The sequence below is a fragment of the Ipomoea nil genome, unplaced genomic scaffold (genome assembly GCF_001879475.1).
Source record: "Ipomoea nil cultivar Tokyo-kokei standard unplaced genomic scaffold, Asagao_1.1 scaffold0642, whole genome shotgun sequence".
In the NCBI taxonomy this organism is placed as follows: domain Eukaryota; kingdom Viridiplantae; phylum Streptophyta; class Magnoliopsida; order Solanales; family Convolvulaceae; genus Ipomoea; species Ipomoea nil.
In genome coordinates this window covers 5,177,364-5,194,682 of record NW_017617070.1, presented here as the reverse complement: position 1 = coordinate 5,194,682, position 17,319 = coordinate 5,177,364, and the positions used below count along the sequence as shown (strand labels likewise).

Genomic DNA, 17,319 nt, shown 5'->3' with positions numbered 1-17,319 from the left:
AGGATGACACATTATACCATGGACCAGGGTCCATGTCCATATTGCATTATTGTGAACTGATCCAAAACGACATACAAATTGCATACATTTAAAATAAATTGGAAATACATAATAGGTTAACTGTAAGTACTTAAAAGTACATAATCTAAATGTCGTTTTGGTAGACCGGATCCTTTGGCAAAGGATCAGAGTGGTTGTTAAAATGCCAAAAAGAAACATAATTTATTTATTAATCGAAATATTTTAATTTAAGCTCAATCAGTTTTCACCTCCTGCACAAGCATTCAAACACAGATGAGGTGATGTTATAAATTGCAGGTCGAAATCCTTGAAGATGTGCGTTAATAAATTACATTTACATGAAGAATTTTTCTAGCTAGCCCCATGTATCTTTTAATTACTTCCTCTCAATTCTCATCATCATTGATCATCCAACTATTACAATTACAATTACAATTACAATACTTACAAATCAAGTTAGTTCTTCTACTTTTGGTGTGAGGAAGCTAAGAACACCCATTCTTTTACTTCCTATGCTCTGACTACTTGCTGTACAGCAATGAAAGCCTTGTGCTTGCTCACTAGCTATACAAGGATCTGCGACTTGGCAGCAGATCGAGAGCACCTTTTCCGGCTAGAGTTACTAAGACTGCACACACAATTCTCAAGAAGGTCATAGTCTTCTTCCCAAATCAGCAGGGATGCCTTTTCTGGATTCTCCAGAAACATTTTAGACGTCAAAAAACCGGATATGGTCCAGTTTTGGTAGAGGCGGGCTTGTTTTCCTATGAACTTACCGTGTTTGGTGTCATAATATTCAGGCCAACGGTCCACTGCCACCCGTTTTTCAGCCAATTCAATTGCTTTAGAAGCCAAATCCTCTCTGCCCATCTTTAGACATGCCAATGTGAACTGAAGTAATGCAAGAATATGCTAAAATCAGCTCCATAAAAGCCTTAACAACTAGTGTTTAACCATGTTGACATAATAGCATATTTGTTGATCAGATTTAGACACACACACACAGATATGTATGTAATAATGTATGCATGTACAATAACAAGTTCTTTAGGTATGAGACATGATATTGATATTATCCAATGGCTCAATCTATTCAAGTGAAATCAGATTATTGATTTAAATACATTGTGTTCTGCTGGGGTTCAAGCAAATCACAAGTTTTACCTGCCACAGAAGTGTTGGCCACGATCCCCCATTATGATACGACCATGGCCTGCAGTGGTCGAAATAATTATTAAAAAAAACATTAACTTAGTACAAATATGCAGATTTAAAGAGTATGAAAAAACTCACGTATTCTTTGGGTTACTTCCGGTGATTATACGCCATTCTTCAGACTCCAAAGCCGGATAACATATCTTAACAGGCATCAGGCCCATAAGATCATCCCATTTGGTATCAATCAAACGTAGGATGGCCTTGTTTTGTTTTGGAGTACCCAACGACGTGATAATGGACCAGAGGTTCCCAAGCGTGAAGAACCTGAAGTCCATGTGAGCTGGCTGTAAATTGCCAATGAGATAACCACCTTCTGTGGGAATCCAGTCCATTAACCAACTAGGAATTTGTTCAGGGTAGATATTGAACTTGTTTGTTGCCTCTGTGGAATACTCCTCTGTCTTATATCGGTATATTTCGTTTATCTTCTTCTTATCAATCCAATAGTATTCCCTAATGTGAAATGACAAAGCACTGAGCCGGTTGGTAACGGCTCTCACCAAATTCTTGGACCCTTCGTCTAAACCAAGCATCTCTCGTGCAGAACGAAGAGCTGAGTAAAATAAGGCCTACAATATACATTGTGTCATGCCAAAGACAGATAGCCTCTATATAAGCACTTTATGAATAGGATAGAAATCCTTCTTTTTCCTCTTTCTGTGAAATGCCTGGCAAATAGCAAAAGCAAATACAGGAGCACTAAAACCACAGAAGCTACATGTAAATTTGAAAGTATACTCTTACTAATACTTTCTACTTACTTGAATCTCAAGTGGGTGACCATGAACCCCCATTCGCCTATCTATCATGCTCGAGCCGTCAGTGACTAGCAAAGAAGGAAACATGTCAAAGCCATCCGACAAACACAAGTTCAGTATGAGTTTAATGCCGGTTTGGACATCCACTCTTTCTTGCAAGGACAAGTCACCAGTGATCTTCCCATAAGCTCTCAACACGACAATCCACCAGAGTCCTATAAAACCATATAGTTAACACCATTAAGCAGTCCTCCTTTCCATATGTTTCTCTATTCCTTTGTACTAACTAAGGAATCTTTTTAAGCTTGTTCTTGTTAGTCGATATCAAGGATGAGTTTTCAGAAATGAAAGGACTGATCTTTTATACGAAACAACAAAAACACTTTCTACACAACAATGACAAAAAACTACTTCATAGGTAGTAAAAGGAACTTGCCTGAATCAACAGGTGCAACCCGGCCAATAGCTGACTCCCCAAAATCAGGATCAAGAACTTCTTCAAACTTGTCTTCATCAAGAGCCACAGTTCTCACTTTAAAACTTGCAGGCATCAGCCCCTGCCCTGGACTAAAGCAGTCAACTGTTTTCTCCCAACTCTAAAATCACAAACAAGAAACCAATGAATTCCGTCAATAGATAAAACATATGCATCATTTTTACGAATTCCAGTTTCTAACTGTGACTCTAATTGGTTATGGAATAATATGGTTGATCATACCAATTTTAGTTACAAAGATGGCAAAAAGACGGAAGACATCAATTTGCTTTAAAGCTTAAAATTCCAAGCCATAAATCAAATTGGAAGCAGAAGCATGAGAACTCATTTATCTCAATAGCAACAGGCAAGAGCAATGTTCATGAATGCAAATATAGATATAAAAATATTTAAAGAAATCCCAGAAGTCCTAGATCAAGTAAAAACAAATGATTAGCAAAAGTATTGTTTTTGTTGGCTGTTGGGCGGAGGCCGGTAACAAACTAAGGTCAGCGAAGGGGGAAGCCCAACACGCCTCTAAAAATGTGGCAGTAAGGAGATAAAATTAGGCCTTTGTTGTGGGCTATAGCTTTTGGCGTAGTGGTAAGCGGCAAATTATTGTGTGGACCATGGTCCACAGAATGTTATGTGGACCAAAAAAAAATACATTTTTAATATGCTAAATGTACATTATTTTTGTACTGAATGTATATTATTTTACAGTAGACAAAATATGGTCCACACAATAATGATTGGTGGTAAGCGCTTAATCCTAACAAGTGGTAGCTGTTGCAATCGTTATACCGTGCACCGCGGTGCACCCCGCGCCTCCAAAACAACGTCGTTTTGTTAAGTTGTGTGAGGGGTTGACGTGACCATGTATGTGTATTCTGGTATATAATTATGTACATTATGTTATACAATTATGTATATTTTTTTTATACAATTATATATATTCTTTTATACAATTATGTACATCCAAAACATGAGATTTTTTTTAAGAGTTAAAAGTTTATGTGTATTATGTATTATGTTAGATTATGTGTATTATCTTTTCAAAAAAGAGTGTGTATTCTGTTATACAATTATGTACATTCTGTTATACGCTTATGTACATTTTCAAAACATGAGAACATTTTTTTTAAGAAGTTAACAACAGACACGGAAAGCGAAATTTCCCAAAAAAAGTACAAAACAATGTCGTTTTGCACCGGGACGCACAATGCAATGTGCACCTTGGTGCACGATATAAATTGCCTAGGTGTTAGGAGAGAGAATTGTTAGGCGGAGACCGGTAACGGGCCAAATCCAGCACCCTACCTCTACAAAATGTGGCGGTGAAGAAATAAAGTTTCGTCTTGGGCTATAATTTTTGGCATAGCAGTATTGTGCCTAGCAACCCCACCCAAATAGTATATAACTATAAGGGGGTGTTTGGTTGGATGTAATTTGGGTGTAATTGAATTGCAATTCTGTGGAAGGTCCAATTACGCCGTTTGGTTGGAAGAAATTGCAATTCCCTCCAAATGCTGAATTCTAATTCATACCTCCCCTATGAATTGAAATTCGTTGTTTTGATGGGAGAAGAAAATATATGTGAAGACCGTTTTATTCTTTTGTCTTATTAGCTGTACTTCCTTCTTTCCTTGTTTCTTCCCTATTCATCATTCGTTCCCTTCTTTTTTCTTTTCCTTTCCTTTCTTTCGGCCTGTTGTTTCTTCCCCATTATTTTTGTTTTCCTTTCGTCATCTTATTTTTGTTTTCCTTTCGTCCTTTTATTTTTGTTTTCCTTTTATTATTATTATTATTATTATTATTATTATTATTATTATTATTATTATTATTATTACATAAGGGCATTTCAGTCATTGTATTATTTATTCCCTTTCAATTTCATACCTTATTCTTACATACCAAACACTGTAATTTGAATTTCTACTTTATTCCCACCTGCATACCTGTAATTTGAATTCCTACTTTATTCACACCTTATTCTTTTCCCACCGAATTATAATTCCTTTTCACCTTAATTCCTTCCTTCCAATCAAACACCCCCTAAAGACATTTCAAACACAATAGATGCTTAAAGCCCAATAAATATGGTCTCAAGCAAAAGGAAAGAAGCAAACACAAAACACATAAACACCATAAAATCACCTGCAGCTGCAGGGTATTGAGGAGGAAATTCTTCACAATCTCGCTCTCCCCCTTGAGCAAAAATGCAAGAGCCGCTGGAACAAAGTCCCTTATGAACACCTGATCATAATTAAGCGGCAAACTATCATTAGGATCATTGGCAGCCAGGGTCCCAACAGGGCTCCCGCAATACGTAACAACGGACTCTTTCAACAACTTCCACGCCTGCTCTTCAACGCCGGACTCCTTGCCAGAAATACCATTTCCCTTTTCCAAATGCTCAGACTCTTCAACTCCCTCTCTATTTACCGCATCCAAATCAATCTTCTCCACAACCCGGGCCTTCCCATCCGAATTCTCCCCGTTCAGCCCGATTTGGGTGGAAAAACGCCTAGGGTTCGGCGCAACACTGCGAACCAAACTGAAACTTGTGCGAATCCACCGGCTCGTGAAATCACTCGACTGAACCCAACTCGAATAAAACAGCGACTTGTGTGAGCGTTTAGGGGGGGCGTGTAAATTCAACCTGTTGGGGATGATCAAAGGCAAAGGCGGGTGGGGCTTCGGGATCGAAATCCCCAAAAGGGTTGTAGTCCTACCGCGAATCAAAATCCGACATGGCTTCACCGTCAAGAATTTCATTGTCCCGTGGCATACATGAAAATAGATCACTAACCAATTTTATTTGGCGAAAATTGCAGGATAGTTATGTATAAATGTTTGTATTTACGAATCAGCGAATTGCTAAGCGTATGTGGGGAGTGGAGATTTTCATGGGAAGAGTGAAGAGCATATTTGGCGGGAAGAGGGGGAACCCGGATGCTCCAACAAACATGATTTATGTTTTGGAAAATTGGATAAACAGGACACTCATTCTCCATTTTCTTCTTTGGCAAGTATAACCGCGAAATAAATTATCAAACTACGTCCAAATTTGTAATCCATCACGTAGAATATGAGAACTAATCTGGTTGGTGTATTAAAAAGATGAGGTATCTATGGATAAAATTAATTGAGAAAACAAAAAACGTGCATGTGCATATGAAATATTATAATGTGTACATATTAAATGTGTATTGTGTACAACGTAAGATATACACACACAACATATTCTTAATATGTGCACATACTTAATATGCATACAACATAATGCTTCATATGTACACCCTATATATATAATTCAGTTCCCGTGCGGTTGGGTGTGTTCCGTGTGTTTGTACGGTTAAATCTAAGCCATTGATTTTGCTGAAATCAGCGTTCAGGATTAACAATGATTAAAAGAAAATGTGATGACAATTTGGTCTTTTTGCATTTAGGTCAAATTTAAGGTGTATGATTTTTCTTTTTGAAGTGCGTAATTTTTGTGCTTAAGGTGTGTAATTTTTGTACTGTGTGACTTAAAGTGCGTGAGTTATTGAAAACTTAAGTGCGTCGATCTAAAGCTTTAGATGCGTGGTTTTCCTTCTTAAGGTGCGTGATTTTCTTTTTTAAGGTTTGTATGTTTAAGGTAAGGTGCGTGATTTTCATTCTTAAGGTTTGTATGCTTAAGGTATATCAGTTGTTGAAACTTAAAGTACATCAGTCTAAAGTTTTAGATGCGTAATTTGTATGTTTAATGTGCATCAGTTGTTGAAACTTAAGATACGATATTTTAAAACTTTAGGCGCATAGTTTGTATTCTTAAGATGCTTTGTTTATGTGTTTAAAATACGTAATTTGTATACTTAAGTGCACCATTTTAATACTTTGAAGTACATCTTTTTTTGTGTTAACAGCACGGGAAGTTATATATTTATTTATTTATATTGAAACCAAAATCCAACAATTGATATTTTGATCCTCAGTTGTAAAATTTGCAAAATATATAAATTGAGCTTTAAGATAACAGGGACATCAACATTCACCCCTGATTTCATCTATTCATCTAAGCTGAGTGGTAAGAATTATGAAATTTGCAGAGGTGTGGTTACTGGTTAGTAGAAGTAACTTCTTCCACACCACAAGCATGGATTATAGATATGATGGAGTTTATCACAATTTAACTGCTGAAACCATCCCATCCATATACAAAATCCAGTAAATACATATTCAAAAATCTTCACATCTAATTAGGATAAAAATTAATAGAAAAGCTTGGTCAACTCCAATAAAGAGTAAGGGAGAGAGAGACTTTCACAATTCTAGAGAGAGATCACATAAAGTTATTTGTCGCATTTAGAGAACAACACACTCCAAAACATACATGTTGCAGAACCCCCAGCAGCAAACCCCAAAATAAACAAAAAGAAACAAATCATTGTCAACACTATTTACTTATTCTTTTTCACTCTTAACAAAAGAAGATACCAATCATTAGATTTTTGACAACAAATTCGAGTGATAATAAAGCAGCTCAAGGGAATGCAGAACAGATAACTTCGCCCAGCTCCTCTGATAAACAGTCCAACCAAGGCATTTTATGTGCAACCCCAGACAAGAGTTAGCTAGAAAAGGCAAATGCACACACCTACCCGCCCGCCCGCCCACTTCAACCATGTCCAAAGCTGGCATAACCACACACACTTTCCATGAGACTTGTGGTTCATTTAATCAACTCCCCACCAGGCATTCATGCTGTTGATTCCAGACTAAGCCTGCTAGAGAGGAACCAGAGAAAGAGCCCAGCAAGAAAGTATAAAAATAACAGAGCAAAAATCAAATAATGAGTGTCAGGACATGAGAAACACATGCCTTATTGCTGGCTCCTGCACGGCTTCGGCACTTGTCACATCCTTCGTTTCAACTATCCTTGCAATGTCATGATTTGGCTAGACAACAGCAAAGTAGAAATAATGATTACTTACGAAATCCAAAAAGAAGACTATGCTTAGGAGGAAGAGTTCCTAATTATGCTTCAAAACACAAAATCCAATGGGTAACCCCATCCAAGTAGGCTACAGATATAAACTTGTAACCACAAGGTCACGAATTCGAATCCCAGCCTCCTTGGTTTGAGCCGGTCAGCTAAGGGCAACCTAGGCTAGTTTACCTCCTTGTGGTCCTTTGCCGGCTAGGGTCACAAGGCAGGGTTTACCCAGTGCCCACTTCAGGTAGTGGCTGCGGGTTTCCCTCGTCACCCAAAAAAAAAAAAAAAAAAAAAAAAACACAATCCATATTCAAGTCCAGGTATGGAGGTATAGAATGCCACATGTTAAGTCCCTGACCATTCATGAATTCATGAAAATGGAGGCCTTCTGAGTGAAAGAATAAACCATATCAGAAAAAAACAAATACACAATCCATGAAGTTATTAATTTCAACTAAGCAACTTTTGCAAGGCCTATCTAGAGGGGTTCTCAATCTTCCAAAAAACAAAGAAATTTCTAATTTTCCAAAAGTAACAACACACTAATATCGGAAGAATTAACCAATATTATGTCCTGCTCATCTATTAATGCAAGAGTTGCATGAGGCCTAACACCTACAAATATATGAACCAAACTTCAGTATTATGAAAAATACCAACAGCATTTCAGCTCTTCAACCAACAGTAATGCCAAAAGAAAAAGAACTGTAGACTTAAATACAAACGCATAATGGACATAACATCATCTTTAGTTTAGTAATATAAGAATGCAAAGTTTCAGTGGAAATGGAACATAAATTGGTGTATTCCACTCATGATAAGTGCATAATCCATAATACCATATAATGTTTACTTTATAAATATAAGAAATGATGAGGTTTCAGTGAATGTAGAACAAAAAGTTTTGTAATAAACCTTTGTTTTTTCAGCCAAGCCATTCCCCAATACTCCACTAGCACTTAGACATTGATCCCCAATTTGAGAAATCTGCTCTGCCAAGCTTATATCACCCTGCAAGGACCCTTTAGCTTCACAATCTTCAAAAACATGTAAAACTCTCACTGCCATCATCAACAATCCCTGACCCAAATTCACAAACATAGAAACTCACCCGGCAAGTGAGGTTCTGGATTTTGTTACTTGACACAAGTATAGTTTCAACACATTCAAACTGTCCTCCTTGATTGCATGGTCCATTTAGCTGCTCATTGTTGCCAATTGCAGCTCCCGCGCCACCCAACTGAGCTGATCCCAGTGCTTTCACCTTTTCATCATTCTGTAGGACCTCACATGAAGTGAGCACCTCCTGAATAGAAACTGTTTCTTTTGGAATTCCAAATAAAGCACTAGGAATAACACATCCACTTAAATTAACAGGTAGGGACCGGGCATTTTCATTCAAAGCAATGCCATTTTGACATCCAGATAGACCATCCACTGAGATGTTTACTCTACCTCTGACCTCATCACTGGCATTCCTATGCTCTAGAGTAGAGTCTTCGCAGATGCCCATCATCTGTGGTAATTCAACACATGCAGGAGAGACAGATCCTAGATTTTGTGGACTTATAGATGCCCGCTTCCCAGGTTTCTCTGATTTCACATCAGTTATTTCAGTTTCAGCTTTTCTCTTTGGATTCCTTTCTTCAGGGGATGTGCAGCCTTTGACATCTTTTTCAGGAGTACAAGAACTATGATAAGTTATGTTTCTAGACTGACGCTGTCTCTTGTGTCCTTCAGGAAAGACATAAGCAGGAATATGTTTTCTACGAACATGAGACACAAATATATCCATCCCAGGACCCCAATAAGAGTACATGTTTACATCTTGTTTAAACTCATCAACAGTTCCACGAATATCAAACTGTTGCCCTTCTTCCACCTTAACTCCTTCTTTCCTTTGCAAGCCCATAAAAAAAGCACAATGTGGGCATGGTTTAGAAGCGTCAACAAATTCAGTTGGATATGGATGGCACTGTAACATTCCATTTGTGTCACGCTCTATCTGCAAAACATCAAATGAAAAACATGAACTCTTGACAAGAGAAAAGCAACTAGAGAGAAAACAGGAACAAAGGAACAAACATATATAATGCCTCAATGCATCCAGCACCAACTCACCAAGAGGTTCTTATGAACTGTTGGAATTAAATGAAACAGATATCTTTTACCTTAAGTGTTAGTTGTCTAAGCCGCGACTCCACCCATCCTTTCCAAGCCAACAAATCATTAGTGTGTGCTGCAACAATGTCAACCTGAAGATAGTTTTTGTATGCCTCAAAGAAAATATAAGGCTCAAAAAGGGCACCCCAATGTTTATTATTCAACTCAATCTCCTGAACAAAAGGCAGAGAAAAGATGCGCAACATCAATCAAAATAGACAGCCAGGAGAGTGAACAAGTTGAAAACTAAAATTGAACTCTTACATTTTACCTCACAAATCTTGTTACCAAATTGAAATTGGTCCATCATTACACGAAGAGTGCTTGGTGAGACATTGTAACTAGAATTCATGCAAGGGTAAGCAGGAGTGATGATTGGCATATGATGAGTCCGGTCTTTGGGATTCTTGCGAGGATCCCAAACAAGAAACCCAAGCTCATCTTCTTCTATAGGACATAACATAACAGGATTTGGCCAACGCCATTGTGTATAGACTCTGAAGAACCGTGAAACCAACATACTAGGAATTGCATTAGGATAAAACTGGCAAACCCGAGCAACCAAAAGAGCCCAATTTACACCACCAAGAAATCCAGTAACCTTACCAATCGAGGAAAAGAAAAATCATGTTCCCTTCGAAACATTTTTTTATATATCAGAAATATAATAATAACAATAATAATAATTATTATTATTATTATTATATTATTATTATTATAATAATAATAACAACAACAACAACAACAACAACATGGTTAACACCAATAAGTATTGGAAGGCACAAGGGGGTAAGAGAGAGAGAGAGGAGAATACTAACATTTGAATAAACGCCGCGCCTTTTGGCCCAAAATTTCAAGCATCTTAGTGTCATCCGGAAATGCTATGAGATTTTAAAAAGAACACAAACAAAAATCATGAAAATGATATAATTAGATGCACAACAGGTAAAAACTATGCTTACCTCAGCATTAGGAACAAGTTTAAGAATTTGATCAGCAACCCTGCACCCATTGAGACTTCGAACAGTTTGCTCATCAATATTGTAGAGAACAGAACGGTCTGAAATGTCCAAATTCTGTTGAAAATATTAAATATATAAAGAGCATGTATTATAATCCAACCTCAATGAATAATTCAACTTCACTTCCAAATTGCATATACTATCAAAGCCACCAAGATGGAGTCATCAAGAACATGAAAAAACATGACATAATACTCACTGCGTTTTTTAGAGCTAGGATAAATTCCTAAGCACCAAAAAAAGGTCCTTGAAAGAGATCCGGAAAAAACACAGAAAGTAATGCAATCCAACAATCTTAATTATCATGACCCCATAAAACCTTGAGATGTGGAATACAACAAAACATTGAAGTGGGAAAGTTAAATAAATGGACTGTTTGGGGAAATGATCTTAAAACATCTTTGATCAAACTTACTTCAGGGACAACCAGGAGAGAGATACTAGCATAAAGGAGATCAATTGATATTCCTTGAAATTTGAATTTCATGACAGGTACATGTGCCTCAGGAACAGGTTGAAGTTCAGTAACCTCTTCCTTCTCTGCTAATATGCCATGTAGAGTAATAAAAAAATCTTCCTGCAGAGAGAACAAAAAACAATCTTCGGTAAACAATGCTTGCTAGCCAAACTGTCTCAGAAACTCAGCCACAAGTACACAACTTAAAACTCACATCTCGATGGACATATGATGGACCAACACATAATGTGTCAATGTCAGCTCCAGGCCCATGAACCTGTAATAAATATTACTTGTTGACACATAATATTACTTGTTGAGAACAATCCATACTAGTAAAGAGGAAGAATTACTTTATAGAGTTGAAGAGGTGCTGACTGGAATATAAAATGATTAACTAAAAGAGATCCAAGTAAAAAGGAAAAATGGTGATCAATCTCAGAAAATATTCCAGAGAATATTGAAGAAATACAAGGGTCACACCAAAAGAATTCCCTTGCTTGTGCACCGTCAGTTTTGGTTAACAGCACTAATAACAGAAAACCTGTAAAAACAGAATACATGTAGTTGATACTAAATTCTTCTGTTTTCTTCTTTCACTCATTTCACATATTTAATATCCAAGCAGTGGAAGTTGTGTCACTTTATCAGCCTGTGAAGTATTTAAATAATAATAATAATAACAATAATAATAATATAATAATAATAATAACAACAACAACAATAATAATATAAGAGCAAAGCATTTCTTATTCAATCAAAATATCTCAATAGGAGCCTGTTGGTCAATGTTAAAAATTAAAGAGTATTAGTTCTAAAGCATATCGTCCCTAATTCCCTATACGAGGAAACTGTGCAATTATAAATTTGTCAGGACTTAAACAAGAGCAAAAATCAATAATATTGACCATCAACATACAAATATGATAATGGCACACTCAACTACTAAACTAAATGCACTACAGAATTTATCCTCCAACAAGACTAAGGGCTGGTTTGGATGAGGTGGCCTCTGAAAAGTTGCATTTCAATGTATTCTATTAAGCTAATTGAAATAGCTTATGGAAATAGGCTCAAAAAGCTTTCCAAAAGTCATAAACTATTTTTATAAGACTATACAAAAAAAAATTGCAAGTGCTCATACCAATTCATATGCTGAAAATAAGCTCATCCAAACTACACCTAACAGCTTAAAGTAGTTAGAGAACAGCCATTAATAACATATTTTTTCATCCCAATAATATATTTTTCATACCCAACAGCTTTCATTTGTACCCATATAAAAATAAGGGTAAAGAGATAATCAATGAAATATTTTATGCATGTGCACATCATAGAGATGCATGCACTTTCCTGCCTCCATAAATGAGATGGATCACTAACATGCATTATAGGAGAAGCAAGCAGCCTAAAAGCCTTACGGACCTTTAAGTAACAATAAAAGAAGTTTTTACTTACACCAAGCCTATAAGACCCAAAAGTGAATATGACAGCATTTGCATCTTCCACCATTTGGTCTGTATAACCTCTCTGGCGGGTCAATTGCTTCACCCAAAGCTTCACAATCTACAAGAGAACATTTATTAGTAAAAGAATTTGTAAGATGATTTCAATATAAAAGTAGCTGTAAACATCAGATAATGTTTCATGCAATGAAAATAATATGCTCAACAGGCAAGCAAACAAACATAGAACCAGGAGATAAAAGCAAACCTAAATTGTACCAAAAGTTTTGAAATCTGTAGAATATACTTGCAACACAACAGCTCAAGGATATAGCCATATGGGTTTCACCCCGTTTCAATTCAAAAAATTTGCAAATGCCAAGTGCCTTACAGATAAGTGAGTGTGCAACCATTATATGATGAAAGAATTACACATACAAATCAAAGTACTTAGGAGATACCTACACTGGATTTGTTCAATTTAGCCCCTCTGACCTCAATTTAGGTCAACTTGGCCCACGTCTTTAAAAATTGGTAAAATTGAGGATTAAAAAGAACACCTTTAGAGTCATTAGACTAGTCAGTATCTACGCTTTTGCGTGAGTGACGATAAGCTGCCATGGCAAATGCCACATGAGCTTTTAATATTTTTAATATCTAAAAATTATATTAAATAAAATTTAAATACCAAATGAAAAGGATAACAGAAAAATGCCCCCAAAAAAATCAAAAATAAAAAACAAGGAAAATGAACAAAGTTTTCAATACACTTCACTTCATTGCTGACAGTTTAAACCTCTATATACTATGCCATTCAGAAACATCAGATAACAATAACAATTGACATCAATATTTGTTATCTCAACTCAGCTGGTAAATTGTGGGGGGTCAACAATCAAAAAACCTCCAGCAAATTTATTTATTTATTTTTATTTTTTTAAAAAAAAAACACTTTATTACAAATATTACAAACAGGTCATGCTTGAAGGGGATATGAATCTCTAGGAACCCTTCTAGGGTTAGAAGTAACTAGGTTACTTCCTTGCTAAGTATTCTAATAATTGGCTAACTAACTAAGACTTAATTGAATTACAAACTAAGAAGTAAAATTCAGATTGCTCCACACCATATGGGCTGCCATCTCACGGCCAAGCTTGCTTTTATGGATGTCCCTGTGGGCTAAGCAACTAGTATCTTCAATTCCAAGCAAGTCCCATTCTACAAAGACCCTTTGTCACTGGCAGCTGGCCAAAGCCCTTCTCGGACACACCAGAATTAATTAGCTTCAAATTAAGTCCTTGATTTATTTGGATCCAATTAAACAATTCCTGATCTCCTCTCTTGGGTTTCAACGTAGAATTCTCCACTTGGGCCACTCTTGCTCCAAGATTCTTGAATAAATGCATTTTAGGCCTCTTGAATCTTCTTTGCTCTTGAGTGTGTAATTTGGCTTTGTGGAACACTCAATGGATTTTAGCGCGTTAGGCTTAGTTCGATCACTTAGACTAAGTTCTGGCCCCTAATGAGTTGTGGCTGTTGGGTGCTTAGCAAAGAGATTTTGGATTTTGAGTTGTTGCTATTCAGCTGTTCGGTGCTTAGGCAAAAAGAATTTGGATTTCGTTGTTTGTCTCCAGAGATTCTGTTGGTCAGTGCTGCTTTTAAGATTAGGGAAGTTCTAAACTAATTAAATGTTTTATTGTTTTATTATTTTATTTGAGAGAGATGAATTGTGCCTGTTCTTAAGCATATTTTGGGTTATTCATAGTACATACATGAAGCAAACTCAACCAATGGATGAGAAAATGTCTAATTATTGCAACCAACCATTGAGCTAAACAGAAATCTGAAATACCTGATCAAGCTTCCGCAACACCTCTTCTCTCCTTGCAGTCTCTTCCTCGCTCTCATACAGCCCAGAATCTCTCAGAAACTTCAAATAAAAAAACTCAACAGCTTCAGTATAAATTTAAACCCATATTCAGATGATAAAAACTAAGCAGCTTACAAACATGAACTCAATTATCTTAACTACAAACAACCTACCAACAATAAGTAATACCAGAATCTGTCCAAAGCTGGAAAAGAAAATACCTTTTCAAGAGCTGCGTTTCTATGTTTATCGGCCTCAGACGGCCCCGCAAGAGACAACGGTCTAGTTACGCCGTAATTCCTCGGTGCCACTTCCATTGATGGCGGCAAAGTCTCAGCTGAGTTCTCCGAGCCCACCATCACAGTGATCTTCAAAAATTATATTTTTTTCTCAAAAAAGAAAAACGAAACTCATAAAGCTACAACAATTTTATAAAATTAAAGCTAAATTTTGGAGATCATGACACCTATAATATGCCGAACAGGAAATACGGAAAAAATAATTTTCTTTTTTATTAAATTCTCGGAAGAAAACTAAAACCCTAAACAATCTATATAGAAATCTCGAGCTATATATACAGAAAAGGCTTTATAGGTATTCACAAATATATAAAGAGAGAGACGACGAGGAGGAGAGAGATCTGGACCGAGGAAGACGGGGGTCAATGGGAAATGGTTTGGGATGTTTCCGGGTAATCGCCCGAAGGCAGCATTAGAAAATAGTTGGGAAGAAACTAAGGAAGTATGAGTATTACTTCATATATTTATTTATAAAAGTAAGTTAAATTAGCACTTATATCTAACAAAAAGTAGTGTAATTAGATTTTTATTAGGGTGTATTTGAAAATTGGGAAAATGATTTTTAAAAATTATTTTTTTGATTTTTTGTGTTTGGCAAAGACGAAAATACTAAAGTCAATAGAAAATAGAGTATGATCAATAGAAAAGAGATGAATTTTTAAAGAAAATGACTTCTTCTTTTTTTTTTGTCGGGAAGTTATTTTCCGCTTCTTTCATGGAACTCTTACAGGGTGTTTGGTCGGAGGGAATTTAAATTACATTCCTACTTAATTTCTACCTAATTCCAAATGTCACTAAATTCTTTAGTTTGGTTAGAAGGAATTGCAATTCCACGGAATTGTAATTCCCTCATTTTCATGGAATTAAAATCTCATCCCCTTGGAATTTTAATCTCATGGATTTTAAGAAGAAAAAATAATAATAATGAGACCTCCCTTTTTAACCTAAAATTAAAATTGATGTCTGACAACAACAATGGACATTTTGGACTTTATACTACTTATTATTCACTTACGGGGCGTTTGGTTGGAAGGAAGGAATTAGGGGGGAAAGGAATTGTAATTCGGTGGGAAAAGAATAAAGTGGGAATTTAAATTACATTGTTTGGTAGGAAGAAATAGGGTGATGAGGAATTGAGAGGGAAGAAGTAAATAAATACTAAAATACCCTTATATAATAATATTAATATAATAATGCTAATGAGGGTAAATTAGTAATTTATAATGAGATTGCAATTCCACAAAGCATGGAATTGCAATTCCTAGGGTGGAGGCATGAATTGTAATTCAGCAAAAGGAGGGAATTGCAATTCAGCGGAATTGCAATTCCCTCCAACCAAACAATGTAATTTCACCTTTCATTGAATTTCAATTCTTTTACAACCAAACTACATTGTACCAAACTACTCATGTATACAAACATTGGAATTGAAATTTCAAGTAATTATATTCCTATAAACCAAATACTGGAATTTAAATTCACACGTTATTCCCAGTAATTCATCTCCCATGAAATTGCAATTCATTTCCCACGTAATTCTCTACCTCCAACCAAACGCCCCGTTACGAGGTGATTTGTTGCAAGAAGAAAATTAGGAAAGAAAAAAATAATTATAATTTCATGGGAGGAAAGGTGTGTGAGAATAAAGTGAAATTTAAATTATACTGTTTGGTTTGCAGTAATAGAATTACTGTGTATTTTTGTTTCAATATTATTATTGTTGTTGTTGTTGTTATTATTTCTTCTCCTTCTTAAATAACAAGTTTTTTTTCTTAAATAACAAGTTAATTTGTATCAAAATTATAATGCAATGCAGTTGTTAATTACTTGGACACTTTGGATATAAACTTGCATCACTAGAACATACTTAATAGCTCCCAAAACTTACTTAGACATGCAATGTTAAGCTTTATAAGCTCATTCTCAAAAAAAATAAAAAATAATAAAAAATAAATAAATAAATAAATAAATAATCATAAACTTAAAAATAGACAACGTTTTTTTAAGTCTAATTGTTCCCAAGAGAGGCCTCCGTCAGGGCGATCCTATATCTCCCTATTTATTCATGTTGGTTGCCGAAGGTTTTAGTGCCTTGTTAAGAAATTATGAGAGAGGGGGAATGATTCATGGTATTTCTGTTGCTCGGTCTGCCCCATCCATTTCCCACATTTTTTTCACGGATGACAGCTTTATCTTCAACAAAGCTAACCACTATAATGCGTCTAACCTTAAACAGTTCCTAGATCAATATGCTCTAGCCTCTGTACAGATTGTAAATTTTGACAAATCTTCCCTTTTTTTAGTGGTAATGTAGAGGAGGATATGAGGGAGTGTGTGACAGAGATCTTGGGTGTTAGGAGGGAAGGTGGTAGTGGAAACTATCTTGGCTTACCTATGATTATGCGTAAAAATAAAAATAAAAAAATAAAAAATAAAAAACAAAAAACAAATTTTTGGTTTTCTAAAAGAAAGGATTCTGGGGAGAATTAGGGGCTGGAATCAGAGGTTTCTTTCTAGGGTAGGGATGGAGGTCATTCTCAAGAGCATTATCCAAGTCATACCTTCTTATGCTATGGGGTTTTTTCTTCTACCGAAAGAGTTGATAAAAGA

General features: G+C 35.9%; 2 protein-coding genes across 8 annotated transcripts; both read right to left on the bottom strand.

Annotated features, from left to right (window-relative positions):
* Positions 1–253: 253 nt before the first annotated feature.
* LOC109174554 (alkaline/neutral invertase A, mitochondrial-like) lies at positions 254–5,425 on the bottom strand. 3 transcript variants are annotated; one of them, XM_019323769.1, is made up of 7 exons: positions 4,630–5,425; positions 2,434–2,593; positions 2,001–2,212; positions 1,315–1,808; positions 1,186–1,234; positions 798–912; positions 254–710 (listed from the first exon to the last, which is right to left on the bottom strand). In XM_019323769.1, the coding sequence occupies exons 1-7, from the start codon at positions 5,248–5,250 to the stop codon at positions 586–588; spliced, it is 1,776 nt and encodes a 591-aa protein (XP_019179314.1). In that variant the 5' UTR covers positions 5,251–5,425; the 3' UTR covers positions 254–585. The 3 variants fall into 3 exon arrangements, with proteins under 3 accessions (XP_019179314.1, XP_019179313.1, XP_019179315.1); XM_019323768.1 differs by having other exon boundaries at positions 255–912; XM_019323770.1 differs by lacking the exons at positions 254–710; positions 1,186–1,234 and having other exon boundaries at positions 777–912.
* A 1,353-nt stretch (positions 5,426–6,778) lies between these two features.
* Positions 6,779–15,139, bottom strand: LOC109174551 (nuclear poly(A) polymerase 4-like). 5 transcript variants are annotated; one of them, XM_019323761.1, is made up of 13 exons: positions 14,632–15,139; positions 14,393–14,470; positions 12,521–12,661; positions 11,310–11,372; positions 11,054–11,215; positions 10,579–10,692; positions 10,435–10,497; positions 9,888–10,217; positions 9,625–9,789; positions 8,565–9,458; positions 8,369–8,464; positions 7,339–7,415; positions 6,779–7,241 (listed from the first exon to the last, which is right to left on the bottom strand). In XM_019323761.1, exons 1-13 carry the CDS (start codon positions 14,767–14,769, stop codon positions 7,217–7,219), a joined length of 2,346 nt encoding a protein of 781 aa, XP_019179306.1. In that variant the 5' UTR covers positions 14,770–15,139; the 3' UTR covers positions 6,779–7,216. The 5 variants fall into 5 exon arrangements, with proteins under 5 accessions (XP_019179306.1, XP_019179307.1, XP_019179308.1 ...); XM_019323762.1 differs by having other exon boundaries at positions 6,779–7,151; XM_019323763.1 differs by having other exon boundaries at positions 12,554–12,661; positions 14,632–15,138.
* Between the last annotated feature and the right edge of the window lie 2,180 nt (positions 15,140–17,319).